Consider the following 15,473-nt stretch of genomic DNA (forward strand, 5'->3'; position numbering starts at 1 on the left):
CCAGGAAAGGTGTTGGCGTCACCATGGCCCACGGACGTTGAGGGACAGTGGGGCACACAGGCTCGACTCCAGCCCAGTTCAGGTGAAACGAATCAGGGAGGCCTTGTTCCTCCAGCCACGTGGTCTTTCCAAACAGGTGTGGTTCCAGCTCAGACTTTTTTTTAAAGTCACGGAGAGTGTGAAGAGCCAGGAGCAGACTGAGGGCGGGGGCAGCATTGTGGGGACAATGACAGAATTGTTACTCAGAAGTACTACTGGTTTGAGCCAAATAACTTCATATTTTTGCTCAGAACCAACATTTCTATGACAACGAGGAAGGTTGTGGGTGGCAGGAACAGGTAAGGAGGACATGGTCCTTTGTATTCCTAGAGGTGACACGTGCAGACTCTCACTCCATCGAACAAGGCCCCCCCCCCGCCCTGACCCCTCAGCCCTATGTCCCCACCTCCGTCCCCAGCCAGTCACCCCTCAGCTGCTGCAGGTGTCAGCCCCTGATGCCATAGGTGAAGATGGGACTGCTCACCCAGAGACAGCAGGGGAGCGGCAGCTCCTCAGGGCAGGACCCGCACTTTCAGCAGAGAGCCCCGGCCTTCCACAGAGCCGAGGGCCCCAGAGAAGCAGACAGGTCAGCAGGCCAGCTCAGGTCACACGGGGCCAGACCGTGGCGGCCACAAGGCCAGCTGCACCCATGGGGCAGCTTCTCCGAGCTGAGCCGGGCTCAGCCTTTAAGACAAACCTGGGAGGGGTCCCTTTACCTCCCCTCCCCACTGACTCGAGTGGAACAATTCTTAGCAACGCAAAGGGCCCCGCCAGGCCCTGTGGGAGCAGAGAGAAAGCTGAGAGCGCAGTGAGGAGGCGCCACTGGTGGGCAGTCAGCCCTCCAGGGGTTCCGTCTTGACTATGGCCCTGGTCTCATGAGTGTCGCATTTCTCAACAGCCAGGCAACTGTGCTGTCCACATACGTGCATCTTTCCTGTGTGAATAATAGTAAAGCTGTTTCTAAAAATCAAGACAAAAAGTACACCCTCCGTGAAAAAGCCCCTAGACCCACGCAAACGTTGGCTGTAAATACACCCCAGGGAATCTGGGAGGGACCTTCCTGGGGCGCCAGCCCTTCCGCAGAAAACAGCGTCCGTCAGGGGCTGGCCTGGCCGGGCCCTTCACTGAACCGGTGGTCATCTGGGTCACCGTGAAGAGCTCTCATTCCTGCAGGGCCGCCTGTGATGCCCGCAGTGGACGCCCCAGCACAGGCGGGCGAGGCAGCAGAGGCCTGAAGAGTGTGGCCCGGTGAGCACCCCTCCTGGAGGCAGGACTGGCAGGGACTGGACTTGGTCTCTGCGTGGACAGCATCCATGGCCACCTCCACATCCCATTTTGTTTTGCAGACCCATCTCAAACATTTCATTTCTGTCTGTTCCCCACCATCTTGGCACTGCCCACTGCCCCGTGAGCCTGCTGGGTCGGGTCTGCGTAAGCCCGGGGGCCTTCTCACTCACCTCCCTAACCCTCTCCTGGGTCAAAACAATGTGACTTTGAGGAACAGGAAGGCACCTGACATTGCTTTTTCATCTTAACTGAAACTCCCCAATACAGGATGTTTTTCCTTATAAATATACCCTTTTTAATATTGCATGTGATGACTTTTTACGCCAAAGTTTTTCTACACTGCTAATAGAGGGCTGAAATTCACGTCAAACAAAGCCATTTACTGCTTAGAGCACTTGTGCTGGCCGTCTCCGCAGATGGCAGCTCACCCTGCAGGCATCTGTTTGAGACCAGGCACAGCACCTTCCCAGGCAGTCAGGACGTGTGGCTGCCGCCTGAGAGCCACTTGGGCAGGTCGCTAATCCCATCAGAAACATATCACAGGTCACTTCCTTAAAAGTGTGACCCTCACATCTGGCAAAAGCACTGCACGCAGTTTGCACTGCCGCACACATTGTGGTTTCTAAACCAGGGTGTCATCTGGGTGCAGACGTCAAGCCAAGTGGCAAAAAGCGTCACGTTCCAATTCTGTGTCCAGAGAAAAGAGTTCAGTAACCCACGAAGTTTCTTGTAAAGTCCTCAGAACTACAAGCAGACATATTTCCCTTCTATTCCAACCATTTTAAAGTTCAAGTTACCTTTGACATTTACTAACTTTGTGTTGATATTTGACTGCGACAGAGGTAAAAACCAGTGGGTTCACGGGAACCAAGCTGCCAGAGAGGAAATTGGCAGAACCCTAAAACTGAGAAAAACGTAACGTTCCAGCTCCTCACACACACATGCTTCAACCGTCAGTGACCAGGGCACCTCCACCCAGTTTTTAGAAATCACATCGAAAGGGGAGGCTTCTGGGCTTGGCTGCGCCCTGATCTGAAATGGAGGTTCCCCTACAGTTGTAGGCGTTCTCCTCCCCTCGGGAACCAGGCCCCTGCTGTCAGCAACGTCCACCGTCACCGTTCCTGTGTGCTCCCCAAACCAGGAGACTGACACTCGTGCTGCAATCCGTGTAAAATGCCGTCTCGTGCCAGCATCGTCAAGGACCCCGCTCTGTTTCTGGTAAGATCCTAATCTGCAGAATACGGACTCAGCATGTGCCAGCTGTGGGCAGCAGATGTTTCCGTAAGAAACAAGAACGAGAAAGAGGGTGCATTGTTTTCGAGGCTCATTAGCAAGAAAACAGGGCAGTAAAGTGACGCAGGTCACATGTGTGACCTAACATGCAAATACTTGTTTATTTCAGCAAATGAATGTCATTCTAGGTGTTCAGGTAGAAACTGCTAATACTGTGCGTGGGGACACACACACACACACTATTTTTTTAGAAGATTGTCCCCAAAGATTGTTTCCAAATGACCGAGTCCTGGAGCCGTCAGAGTGTTTGAGTCCATGGCTGAGTGCGCGGCACCGCCTCCCACAGAACCACACTGCGTCCTGTGCACGAGGCCCGGCTCACCTCGCTGTTCTCAGGTGCCTTCGAAATGCTGTCTTCACTTTGACGTCTCCAGACATGCAGCTGCTCGTCGGGAAAACCGTAGCTTCCCTGCTGCTTTCTACAAAGCTCGCAGATTGAGAAGACACCAGCTCTCTGTCGCTCTGTCTGCTGGGTGCCGAGTGCGCGCCGACGTGTCCGCGTGAGCAGGTACTTGTGAGAACAAAACTGCAACAACGTGGCTTTCTTTCTACTCAGATAGAATCCGTTTGGCTTCATTATGGTCCGAGCCTATGGGTGACGTTGACATGTGTGAACACCGGAGTAAAGCTGCTTTTGTGATCAGCGCCCTTAACACACCCCTACACGTATCCCTGCCGAGCGCATGTGTGCTTTCACGTGTGCGAAGAGCCCCTCTAGGTCAAGCATGAAGCAGGGACTGGACGTGGCGAGGACAAAAGCTGACCGGCTCTGCATTGGTCTCCGGGGCACAGACGTTGAACGGATAACTACAGGAATCAACTAGGCACAAGGAAAGCTTCTGGGGGACCATCGTCACGGGCCGGTGCCCCGTCTGGGAGGCGCAGAGAGGGCTCCCGGATGGCTAGATTTTTCAAGGACTTGGCTGCAGTGACAGCAGAGCGTCCCAGGGGCCACGTGGACATCGCGGAACCGGGGAGGGTAGAGCCTCCTGCGCCAACGACCCATGCAGCGGGCGCTGAGCGCTGCTGGGACAGTGAGGACGGCAACGTGAAATGAGGCTGAAAGAAACTCAGGAGCCAGATCACGAAAGACCTGACAGACCAAGTGAAAGGTTTTGAGCTTTTTGCTAAAGGCAGAGTTAGTCGTCACGCGGGCGCCTGGCCAATGCGGGCAGAGCCTGGATCTGGACCAAACCGCTGGACGTCGCAACCCACGTGATTGGCTGGGTTTCTGACCTGAACACGCATGTGCGAAGACAGAAACGCTCGCTAAAATCCACGTGCGACAGGTGCCACCTCACAGACACAGCAGTCACTTAGGTCACCGAGCGGTGCACCTGACCGCTTCTGCTCACGGGACGTTTCCCAGGAGACAGTGGCAGAAGGAGCCTGCCCTGCGCCCGTCAGGTCCTGGGTCCGGCCACACCCCACTCGCCACCATGCAAATCCCAGAGGTAACATTGTCTCTTCCATAACGTCAGAAATTTTCTGTAAAAGTTAAGGAGTCTCTTGAGTTTACCTTAACAGTAATAACCTCTCACCTCTCAGAAATGCACGTATACTGTAACATCATTAAAATACCCGTGTCCACATTTATGCAGTTGGCGCAAAGCACTTGCTTTAACTGTTCTTTAACTGCCACGTCTCTTCTGATCTATAAGTCCCCCACCCTTTCCCGCTTCGGGGCTCAAAAACACGAAATTCGCAATGCTTGAAGGAATGAGGTGTGCTGGGAACAGGCCATCAGCAGAGAACGCAGCGGTGGGGCTGGACATGAGGCGCCCGGAGGGCAGGCCCGTCAGGTGCAGAGGGGGACCCTGCCCAGATTGGGGACAATCTGAGCATCACAGCAACAATGGTAACGGCCTGAACCCACTGAGCAGTTCAGGGGCCCACACTGGACAGAGAAGGCTGCACGCATCCTTACTGGAGAGAGCCCCCCGAGACGCACAGAAGGGACAACGGCCTTAACAGCAGTTGCGATGATGACAATTCTTCGCACTATTCTTGCACCATTTCTGGAAGTTCAAAATTACGTGTAAATGAAAAGTGAAAGGTAAAAAATAATCTAAGAAACAGATGTGTGCCTTCACTTCCTCACTGCTCTCAGCAAAGTCCCAGGAATTTGGAGCCTGCGGCTGATGCCCCTCCAGCCGGCTTGGGGTTGTCAGGGGCCCAGGGCACTGCTCAGAATTCAGAAGCACTACGCACCAGCCCTGCTCCTGCCAGAGGACCCGCTGTTTTAACTCGTCATTTCAGGTGCCTGCTGTGTCTTCCCCTCTCCTGGTGGCACCCACGATGGCACGCTGACAGGCTGACCACACTGGGCACTGCCTGGCATGATGAGTCGCAGCTGGTCCAAAAGCACCCATGTGTTTCTGTGCTGGTTTTTATGGGCATGCCTGGATTTCCTGCTGCAAATGACATAAACCCTGAAAGCAAGGGACCAGCTGATGAAACATCAGATTAAAACGTCAGCGCCAGAAGGGACTCGCAGAACCGCGTCCAGCGGAGAGCTGGGAATTCCCATGCGGCCAGCTTTACGTCTCGGTCTGCTGGTTAAGCACTTACTTGCTTGCCCCCGATGAAAGATGAGTTTACTCCCTGACTTCACAAGGAGGTTGGGAGATGAAAGTGAGATTACCTGTAAGAACTCTGAAGTTCTTTGTCTTTCACGCAATGGACTTGACAAGAATCCCAGCATATTCTGTATTCCTGAAAATAGATGAGCCACTTAATTCATTATCCAAGTTGGGTCACTTCTGAAAGCAACAGGAGCTATTAGCAGGCTAACAAGCATGATTGGCACAAGGTCACCCTCCCCCAGACCCTGGACAGACACTGGCTACTCTCTCGGTGGTTCTGGGACGTGCTGCCTGTCCCAGGGAGCAGGGCGCAGGCTGAGGACACGGGAGCTTTGGATGTCCTGCCACTGACGTCCTGTTTCCGGGGCTGACCACACCGCCGGGGTCGTTGTCTTGGGGTCAGAGGGCTCAGGACAGACGGGGCTGTGTCCCACACAGACGCTTCACATGTGCCCTCTGCCCCCGACCTGATGTAGTTTTGTGGGCCTCTACAGTCTGTCATTTATACACACAAGGGTGTGCCTGGCTCTCTTCCCCAGGAAGATTCCAGAACTTTTGACTGTACAGTAAGGACCAGTGCAATGGCCTCGTCACCATCACTGGGACAAAGACAAGGCCACAGTTGTAGGCCTAAGAAGTTCCATCCCTCCGTCTGCCTCCCACCCATCCTGGAAACAAGTTGCCTTCCCCAGTGCAGACCTGCCTGTGGCCTTAGAGTTGGCAGCCGGTGCCGAGCCTTTGGAGCCAGCAAACGCACCAGCGATGCAGTCTATTAAATGCCGTCTTGTCCTCAAGGAGCCAACGTTCTTACAAATACTGATTAATCGTGAAACTGGGGTCTGGAGCCAGACTGCCCGCTTTTTAATATTCACTCTGCCCCTTGCAAGCCCTGAGCCAGCAACTCACCTCTCCAAACCTGTTTCCTCAACTGCGAAATGGGGGTGATGACGACACTCCCAGGGGACTGCCACCAGGAGTAAAGAGATGACGCGTGGAGAGCGATTAACGTGGCGCCTGGCGTGTCGCAAGCACTCAGCGTTTTCTCATTACTGCAACCTATCCTGCTACAGCCGTGCTCGAACTGGAATGCAACTAACTCTTCGGAATTATCTGGAAATAAACCAACGAGCCACCGATGAACCAGTGTCACTACTCTGAGACAAAAGTCCTTGCCAGAGTGAAGGGCTCCTCAGGGGCCTCTGATCCAGATGGAGCTCTGCTGGGTCCTAAAAGCCACTGGACTCAGAAGGAAGGTGCCAGGCTCTGAGGTTTCTCAGTGCCAGTCACACGTGCGTGGCCATTCACAGGGAGCTGGCCACCCTGCAACCCAGCACGTTCCTGAAGTTGTCCCCATGGTGACCATGGGAGGGTCTCCCAAGGGCACAGCAGCCAGGAAAGTTGCCGTTCATCAACCCAAAGAAACCAGGCAGAGGCACTAAAAATGGGAAATCAGAGGCCATGTCTGTCCTTGGGGGCCTCGTACGAGTGAGTGAGCACACCTCACCTTGTCATTCGTAATATTTATTCTGGAAAAATATTTTAAAAAGGAATTTCTTCATTAACAAAACCGTAAAAAACTCAAATAACATTTGCACAATATTCCATAAATACATTTATATACAAAAAAATATAGTCACATAGACCCGAAGTGCCTTTGTACATATTTACCAAAAATTTAAATTATAAAAAATGAACATCACAAAATACTCAAGCTTTACAGATATCATGAAAAATATTTTTACAAGTCCAAAAAAATAACACACGTTTTTTTTTCCACCTAGAAAAAACACATTTTAGTATCAAAAAGGACAATCAAGGCAGTGTTTGTGATTCTAATTCAAGAAAGACTGGCTCATAAGAATCCAAAATATACACTTCAGACAGTGCATGCTTCTTATGCAGTAAGCAAGTCCATTCATTTAAATATATATTTTTAAAAGCAACTGTCCATAGTGCAATGGAGACGTCACAAAGGCAGTGCCACCGGCACCTCGAACACCGCCGAGCCCGCAGCCCGCTCGTGGGCAGGCACTGGCCAGCCGGGCAGAGACCAGCTCAGTCGGGACCCAGGTCCTCAGCAGCAGTCCATGGGGGTCTCCCTCTCCTTTCAGCAGCATTCGTTGGGGCATATATCCTTGGAATTTTATTTAAGAGAAATGGGAATTTTGCCATATCATTTCCACTCTACACCTAGAAGGGCCAACAGACAGAACGGATCAGCTTGGGACCGAGAGGAGCACCGGGGCCCCACCCAGAGCCCGCGGCACCGACCTCGGTAGCAATGACGCACTCGTCCTTGTCCTCCGATATGACGTACACCGACTGGTACTTGGTGTCTTTTGAAGTGGAATACACAGAGTCCGTTCTTTTTCTTTCAGATGCTTCTCTACTAAATGGGCAATTAGAGAACCACAACGAACACATGAAACACGATTTAATACAAAAATGACTGGGGCTTGGAAGAGTGCACCCTGCGGCCCAGCTTGGCCCAGCCTGTGGGATCCCTGAGCTCTGGGGGGTCCTCCCAGCGGGCCTCCCTGCCCAGCCTAGCCTGCAGCACCCTGAGTATTGGGGCACACTCCCCAACCGGGCCCCACAGGTACCCTCCCGGCCCCAGAACGCAACCCCGAGTTGTGGGGGCGCCCTCCCCAGCCGGGCCCACAGGCACCCTCCCAGCCCCAGCATGCACCCCCGAGTTGTGGGGGCGCCCTCCCCAGCCAGTCCCACTGGCACCCTCCCGGCCCCAACATGCACCCCCGAATTGTGGGGGCACCCTCCCCAGCCAGGCCCGCAGGCACACTCCTGGCCCCAGCATGCACCCCTGAATTGTGGGGGCACCCTCCCCAGCCGGGCCCGCAGGCACCCTCCTGGCCCCAGCACGCACCCCCTGAGTGTTGGGGTGTCCTTGTCCTCCCCTGCAGAGCCCTGCGGCTGGCACTTGGTCGTCCGCTCACTGACGGCAGCGTCGCCCTTGAGCCCGTGCACCAGGTTACAGTCCACGCCCGGGCAGCGGGGCTTGAGGCCGTTCTGGCCAACACCGTGGTCCCCGTGGAAGTCCACCTTCTTGTTGGTGTTCTTGACGTGCGTGGCCCCGACGACGCTGACACAGGCGTCCTTCTCGCGCTGGCAGTTGGCCAGGTTGTTCATCGTCTCGGTCTCCCCTCGGCGGGCCTCGGCAGGGGGCCGGCCCTTGTGCAGCCGCAGCCGCACGCAGACGCCCAGGGCGGCACAGCCCAGCAGCAGCACCAGCACGAGGACCACGCCCGCGCACACGGCCGCCCAGGGCAGCGGCCCGGCCTGGCCCTCCATGTGCCTCTCGCTGAGGTCCACCTGCACCGTGCCCGGGGCTGGCGCGGGGAGCAGGAACTGGCAGTTGGGGCCCCCATAGCCCCGGGCACACTCACACAGGTAGCGGCGGTCCCTGTCATGGCAGGTGGCCCCGTTGTGGCAGGGCGCGTGCTCACACCTGCTGACCGGGGCGCTGCAGTTCCTGCCTGTGTACCCAGGGGGGCAGGTGCACGAGAAGCCGTTCACGCCGTCCCGGCAGGTGCCTCCATTGGCACATGGGGAAGATGCACACTCGTCCACGTTGTCATCGCACTGCCGCCCCGAGAAGCCGGCCGGGCAGCGGCACAGGTAGGTGTCACCCAGGTCCACACACTGTGCGCCTAGAAACAGGATGTGAACGGTCAGTTGCTCGTCACCCAGCATACAGGCCGAGGCACCTGCTGGCTGTCTGCCACTGCGTCACACGCAAGACCCAAGGACAAACCAGATAGCCTGTGGCCTCACAGCAGCCGTAGCTTAGAGCGCCATGTTCTCCCAGTCCCGGTGACCCCCCCCCGGGGAGCCTGGCCCGGCTCTGTGACTGTTAATATCATGGCACTCAGGCTGGACGGGCACTGCAGACTCTGGGCCCCTCACAACAGCCCCACAAAGGGCCCCGTTCAAGGAGGAGGACAGTGAGGCTGAGAGGACGGGGATCAGCAAGGGGGACAGCAGGAACTGGATGCAGGGCAAGAAAGGAAGAGAGAAAGGACAGAGGGGCCCATGTCCCTCCAGGGCCGAGTCCACTAGAGACCCAGCCGTGCCGTCCCTCTAAAATGCCGGGTCCGAGGCCACTGCTGGTTCACAGGATGAAAAGCAACCAGAGACAGAGCCCGACCCTCAGGACGGCCGCCTCCGGCATGCACAGAGGGCAGGGCTGAAGTGACTGTGCCCTGGAAGGTTCCCTTGATTACCGTGTGGAACCCAGAAGCTCCAGAAACTTCCAGGATGGTCGGGCCCGTCTGGGTCCCTACCCTGCCCTGCCTGTTGGCTCAGGGCGCCCTACCACTCCCAGCGGCAGGAGACCCGTCCGGAGACCATAGTTCCTTACACATCGCACACCAGACGGCTGTGTCTGGGTGACAGAGAAGAGCTGGGTTTCCTTCCAAAACCAGAGTGGCAAAACTTGAGTGTGGCCTACGGAAGTAGGGCCCCCTCTCAGGCACCGGGAGCCACAGGTCTTAAGCAAGTCGTGTCACCTCTGCGCCTTAGGCCTTCCCTGCAGAGCCTGAGAATAAATGCCAGCTTTCTTGCTTCCAGGCGGCCCAGGCCCAAGGACTAAACCTGCACCGAGTCCCTGGCTGTGCATACGGAAGGTCTCCAGGAGCCCAGGGCTTTGCAAAGCGCTTACTTGGTCTGAAATGGAGCACGTGTGCTCCCGGAGGCACTGTCACCGGGCTGAGCACCGGAGAGCTGGCGGAGGGTGCCCTTACCGTGAGAGCAGGGTGAAGAACCGCAGGAGTCCACCGTCTTCTCGCAGTTAAAGCCGGAGAAGCCCGCCAGGCAGCGGCAGGCGTACCCGCCCTCGGGGTTGTCTGAGCACTGCCCCCCATTGAAGCAAGGGCCGTCGGCACACGTCATGGCACTCAGCTCGCAGAGCCTGCCGTAGAAGCCAGGCGGGCAAGTGCAGGAGTAGCTGTTCTCAAGGTCCTGAGGTGGAGAAGACCAGAAAGCTGCCAACGTGGCTCCAGGAGGCCCCAGCGGCCTGCGTCCGTGCCAGTCCCACGCCCGGACTCACCATGCAGCTCCCTCCGTTCCTGCAGGGGCTGGCACTGCACTCGTCCGTCTCGGCCTCGCAGTTGGCCCCTGTGTACCCAGGGCGGCAGGAGCACGTGTAGCTGCCCTGGCCCGTGTTGGTGCACGTGGCCCCGTTCCTGCAGGGCTTGTGGTGCGTGCAGTAGTTCAGGTCTGGGAGGGGGAATAAGAGGGGGGGGGAGCCCAGGGTCAGAGTCAGGACACAGCACCGCCCTTGTGACAAAGCCCGGGAAGCCGAGGGCCGCACGGGAGGGGACAGGAGGCTTACCCTGGTTGCAGAAGAGGCCCCCCCAGCCTTCCTGGCAGTTGCATTGCCATGGCTGCTGGCAGGTGCCATGGAGACAGCCCGGGTACCGAATGCACTGGTCACAGTACCGGCCCTGCCAGCCCACTCTGCACCTTCGGACAGAGCAGGACGGAGTCAGGGAGGCGCTGACATTCCCAGGTTCACGGCACATTTCCCACTCACAGGAAACTGCCTTCCAGCACTGCTGGAAGGAGCGAGACACTGACCCTCTGGGTCCCCCCCACGGGTCTGCCTCCTGGGGCGGCCTTTCTAGGAGCTGCGCAGGTGATGCTAGTGTGCCACTGAGTCAGAGAGCCGTTGAACTAAACGCCCTCATTTCTGAGCCAGCCCTGTAACCAGCTACCTGTAAGATCTGACAACTACGGAGCTGAGGTGAGTGACAACCCGTGACCTTACACGTTTCCATATTTATTAAATAGAAGCAGCAGAATAACGGCCCCCGCCAGCTGGTCTTACCTGAATTTTTCCAATGATCACCTAGAGGTGCTTTACAAATGCACTAGGTGTAACGGCATAATGAGAAGAAGGAAAAAAGCGACTTCTGCAAACTTACTTGCATTCCCCCGGCTTGTCGCAAAACCCATGCTGCTCGTCACATCCTGGCAAGCAGATTGCTGCAGCAAAGAGAAGGCAAAGGGTCAAGCCCCTGCGCCTCCCCGGCGTGCCAGGGGCCGCCGCGTGTGGCTGGGACACGGCCCCGCCGAGCTCCTGTCCGCCCGGGGTCGTCCAGTCCTGCCCGGTGACCGGACTTTCCTCAGGCCAGACCCTGCGCATTCTTCTTAACACAGCGGCTCCAGCACAAAAGAGCTCGGAAGCCCCCGCCCCCACCCACCCCTTTCTTCCGAGAGGTCAGAAGTCCTTCCCCGCCCCCTCCCCCACTTCCCAATTCCATGCACAAAGCTGCACCTCTTAATACCCAGAAAGTGTGTGAGCAGATAAGGGTGGACAGCTGGTCTGCAGAGGACCAGGGCAAGACAGCTGCTCTATTGTCTGCTCTCTCCCAGCAGCTGCCCCAGCGCAACAATGCCGCGCCTCAGCCCCACGCCCCCGCCGCGCGCGCCCCGGGCGTGTGCACCACGCACGCAGCACGCAGCACGCACACGCGCTGCCCGCCAACCGGGGCGGGCGGGGTCCCCGCTGCTGCGCCCCGACGGAGCTGATGGGTGGCACGTGCGAGCCGCGGGCGGGGAGAGACGCCCGTGTTTGAACAAGAAGGAAAAGTTGGCGTTCGTGGCTGCCCCGCGGTGAAGAGGAGGCGGCGGCCGCGGGGACGGGAACGGGCCGCGGGACGGAGCAGGCCGCGGCCGCGCTGCTGGCCGCCTGCCCTGGTTAGGAAACTCATTAACGAGCCGTGTCCCCGAGTTTGAAGACAACAGAGCTGCTCAGGCCAAGGCCGAGCTCCGAGTGGAGCGCTGGGCGACAAGGACGCCGGCAGCGACAGCCACCCTTGCCCTGGGGACAGAGCAGCACTGAGCAGGCGCACCTCCGAGGCCTGGACCGGAGGTTGGCCCGCTCCAGGGCGGGCCCAGGAGAGCTCCGGGGTTTGTGGGAGCCAGGGACCCGCTCGGCCTGGCTGCAGGGACAGCGACACCCAGGTGTGCAGGGCGGCAGGCGGGCCCGGGCAGGCTGGAGAGGCCCGCCCGCCCGCCAGGGTCCAGCTGACCCAGGCCCGGGAGCCCGCAGGGTCCTCCCCCGCCGCCACCCCTGCCTGGCGTCCTGTGTGCTCAGAGCAGCTGCCCGGCCTGACAGTCACAGGCAGGCAGGGCCTGGGTCACGCTTGTGAAGGTGTTTCGTCCCCGACAAGGTGCTTCGTGAGCCTGCACACACGCAGCCGGGCGCGGTGCCCACAGCTGGGCAGGCCTCCCCCGCAGGCCTCCACACACACCTCCCGCGTCCAGAGCCCCACAGGTGCCAGCCTCACAGTGCGTGTGCATCACATGGGACATTTGCAAATGCACGCGCTCTGAGAAGGCCACACACACCCACTCCAGAGAGAGAGTCAAGCACTGTCGCGAGATGCCGGCCCAGCAGAGAGCTTGGTCCGGAGCAGCCCCAGCGCACAGACGCACGGACCGCGCCGTCCCTCCCTTCCTTCCTCTCCTCCCCTCCCTTAGGCTCACTTCCTGACCCCTGGCCTGTCCCCAAACCCTCCCTGATTAAGAAGGACAGCTTCCCACAGCGGAAGTTAAAACATCAGCGTTGACCCCAAACCACGACTGGCCGACTGGGGCCTCAACAGGTCTCCCCAGCGGAACGCCTCCGGGGCGCTGCAGCCCCCTGCCCGCTCCCTGGGACCCACCTTCGGTGCAGTACTGGCCTTTCCAGCCAGGGTTGCAGACTTTCTCCCCTCTGTCCCCACAGGTGAAGTGGCCGAAGGCGTCGTCTCGGGGGCGGCAGAAGACGGAGCAGCCCTCCCCGTAGTAATGCTCGTCGCACACGAAGCGGTAGGAGTACTTGAGGTCCGTGCGGCCGCTGCTGTGCAGGTCCTGGGACCACTCCTCGCCCACCGTCAGGTGCCTCTGCGTGGCCAGGCGGCTGATGAGCCTCTCGGGGTTTTCTGCGGGCAGAGGGCACTCCCGTTGCTCGGACACAGAACCCAGAGGCTCGGGGCGTGGGGGTGCGGGGAGGCCCAGGACCCTGAACCCTGAACCCCCGAGGGAGATGCACCGCCAAAGGTGCGCGAGTCGGTCTCTGGGGAGCTACACAGTCAAACACGTGCTAACTGGGGGCAGTTGACAGAGTTTTGGCGATTCCTGGCTTGTTTTTACCTGTCGCGAGGTCGTCGGGGGAGTCTGTGTGCAGAGCTTCGATGATCAGAGAGAAGGTGCCCTGGGGAGGGGGGGGAGACACGAGATAAACTGAAAATGTTTCTTAAAAACCCACGTCAGTGACATCTGTGTGCGTGGTGCATCCTGGGGAGGCTCTCCACATCTGTCCCGTTTTCACTTTCCTCAAGGAAATGGACGAACTTTTAAAAGAGTGATTTCCTGGAGTGTTTTTCAGCCTGTTTGTACAGGATATCACCTTAAAAAAAAATAGACTGCGCAGGAGCAGGCGGGGCTGGAGGGGCTGTCATCAGTGTCCAGGGGACGGGCCGACGCGGAGGCGGCCGGGGGCGACCACGCTGCGCGGCTGGCGGCACAGCCGGCCCCTCTAGGAGCAGGGGGCCAGGACCTTCCCGCAGAAGGGGCTCCCTCGGCTCGGGGGCCGGGTGCAGAGGCCGGATACGGAAAAGTCCCGGGTCCTCGCCTGTCTGCCTCGACCTGCCCCGCCGTCATCGCCCTTTTGCCGGCGGAAGGCTCCACGCCCAGGCCTGACCCTCGGGCCGCAGTCTCGCAGACCGCGCGCCCGCCTGCCCGGCCCCCAGCCCGCGCGCGCAGGGGCGGCGCTCACCGGCCAGGTGAAGCCCAACGGGAAGCGGATCGGGTTGCTGAAGGCGGGGTCGGCGCCGGCACCGTCGGGCAGGCTGAAGGAGTCGACGCCCAGCACCGGCGTGACGGCGCTGCCGTAGGTGCAGGGCGGCTCGGGGGACACGCTGGCCTGGTAGTGCTTGAGACACACGCGGAAGAAGGTCCTGCAGGCGCACGGCGGCGGCCCCGCGCCCCCGCGGCAGCAGCTGCGGTTCCCCAGCAGCCCCTTCTTGTTGACGAACTCCTGCAGCTTCAGCTCGAACACCCCCGAGCTCCAGACCTGCGGGGCAGGACGCGGCGTGAGCGCAGGCTTCGGGGCGCGGAATCGTCGCTGCCGGGGTCACTTTCGCTTGACGGTGTACACCGCCCGTCCTGCTCGCCGCCGCCGGCGCCCCGAGCCCTGCCCCGGGCGAGGCCCGCGCTGGGTCCCCGACCTAACGCCACGGGGCGCCAGGGAACCCCGCTGACAGCCTACCTGGCAGCGGGGCCCCGGGTCCCCACCTGGCAACTCACCTGGCACAGCAGGGCCGAGACCACGGCGAGGGCCAGGGCGCACCGGCGGCCCATGGCGCACCGCCTGACGCGCTCGCTTTCCCGGCGTCTCCCCTTTTTCTCTTCTCGAGACCGCAGGGGATGCGAGCGGGATGGATGTGCGCCAAGGAGCGTGGGCAGAAGAGCGCCGTGCTCAGCCCGGGCTGGGACGCCCGGGGCTCCTATCTCCCGGAGTCCGTCCCGGCTGGGTCCAGGCCGAGGCTCGTTAGATCCGCCCCTCGGAGGCTGAGGGCAGCTCTGGGGATGCGAGGGGCCGGGCTCGCTCGGAGATGGCTCCGCAAGCGGCAACTTTCGGTTTTCCTCCTCTTTCTTTCAATCCACGAGTAGGTAAGGGTCGTTTGCTTCCTGGTTTTGTCTTAAGCTTCTTCACAGGAAAGGGGTGGGGGAGAAAGCGTCCAGATATTCAGCTTAATTCCCAAAGAGCTGCAGAGGCTCCTCCGAGTCCAGTTAGAAGACGCGGTCTGGAAATCCACGGGCTCGGCGATAATCCGGGACCGGTGGTGCGCGGACCGGGCCGGGTCACTCGGCGGCGGCGGGCGCTCCGGGAACACCCCGGGCCCTTGGTCTCTCCTGTGCCGCCGCAGAAATACGTGTTGTTCCGAGGAACCCAGCCAGTGCCATCCGAGTAAACACGCGCGGAGCCGCGGCGGGTCCAGAGAGCAGGCTCTGCGCGCAGCGGCGGGGGCTCCGCAGCGATCCGCCCTGCCGCGGGTCCAGCGGGTGCGCGCCGAGGGTCTGGCTCTGGCCGGCGCCGCGCCCTTATATTCCGCCGGCCGCCCGCATGGCTAATGAGATGCAAATGAGCAGCCCCCCAATCTGGCGAGAGCTGTCACAAAGGAGCCACTTTTCCAAACCCTCCGCTCAATGGATCGCCAAATGGTCAGTGAGCTGTAAAATGTGCAACCCTCCTCCCCGCCC

At 59.4% G+C, this 15,473-nt stretch overlaps 1 protein-coding gene across 1 annotated transcript; it reads right to left on the bottom strand.

The window, feature by feature from the left end:
- Positions 1 to 6,709: 6,709 nt before the first annotated feature.
- On the bottom strand, positions 6,710 to 15,449 carry DLL1 (delta like canonical Notch ligand 1). Its single transcript, XM_019659452.1, has 11 exons — positions 14,517 to 15,449; positions 13,987 to 14,283; positions 13,362 to 13,422; positions 12,893 to 13,150; positions 11,147 to 11,207; positions 10,555 to 10,685; positions 10,270 to 10,439; positions 9,965 to 10,181; positions 8,089 to 8,872; positions 7,476 to 7,593; positions 6,710 to 7,394 (listed from the first exon to the last, which is right to left on the bottom strand). Exons 1-11 carry the CDS (start codon positions 14,568 to 14,570, stop codon positions 7,389 to 7,391), a joined length of 2,157 nt encoding a protein of 718 aa, XP_019514997.1. The 5' UTR covers positions 14,571 to 15,449; the 3' UTR covers positions 6,710 to 7,388.
- Between the last annotated feature and the right edge of the window lie 24 nt (positions 15,450 to 15,473).

The sequence above is a fragment of the Hipposideros armiger genome, unplaced genomic scaffold, assembly GCF_001890085.2.
Source record: "Hipposideros armiger isolate ML-2016 unplaced genomic scaffold, ASM189008v1 scaffold_299, whole genome shotgun sequence".
In the NCBI taxonomy this organism is placed as follows: Eukaryota; Metazoa; Chordata; class Mammalia; order Chiroptera; family Hipposideridae; genus Hipposideros; species Hipposideros armiger.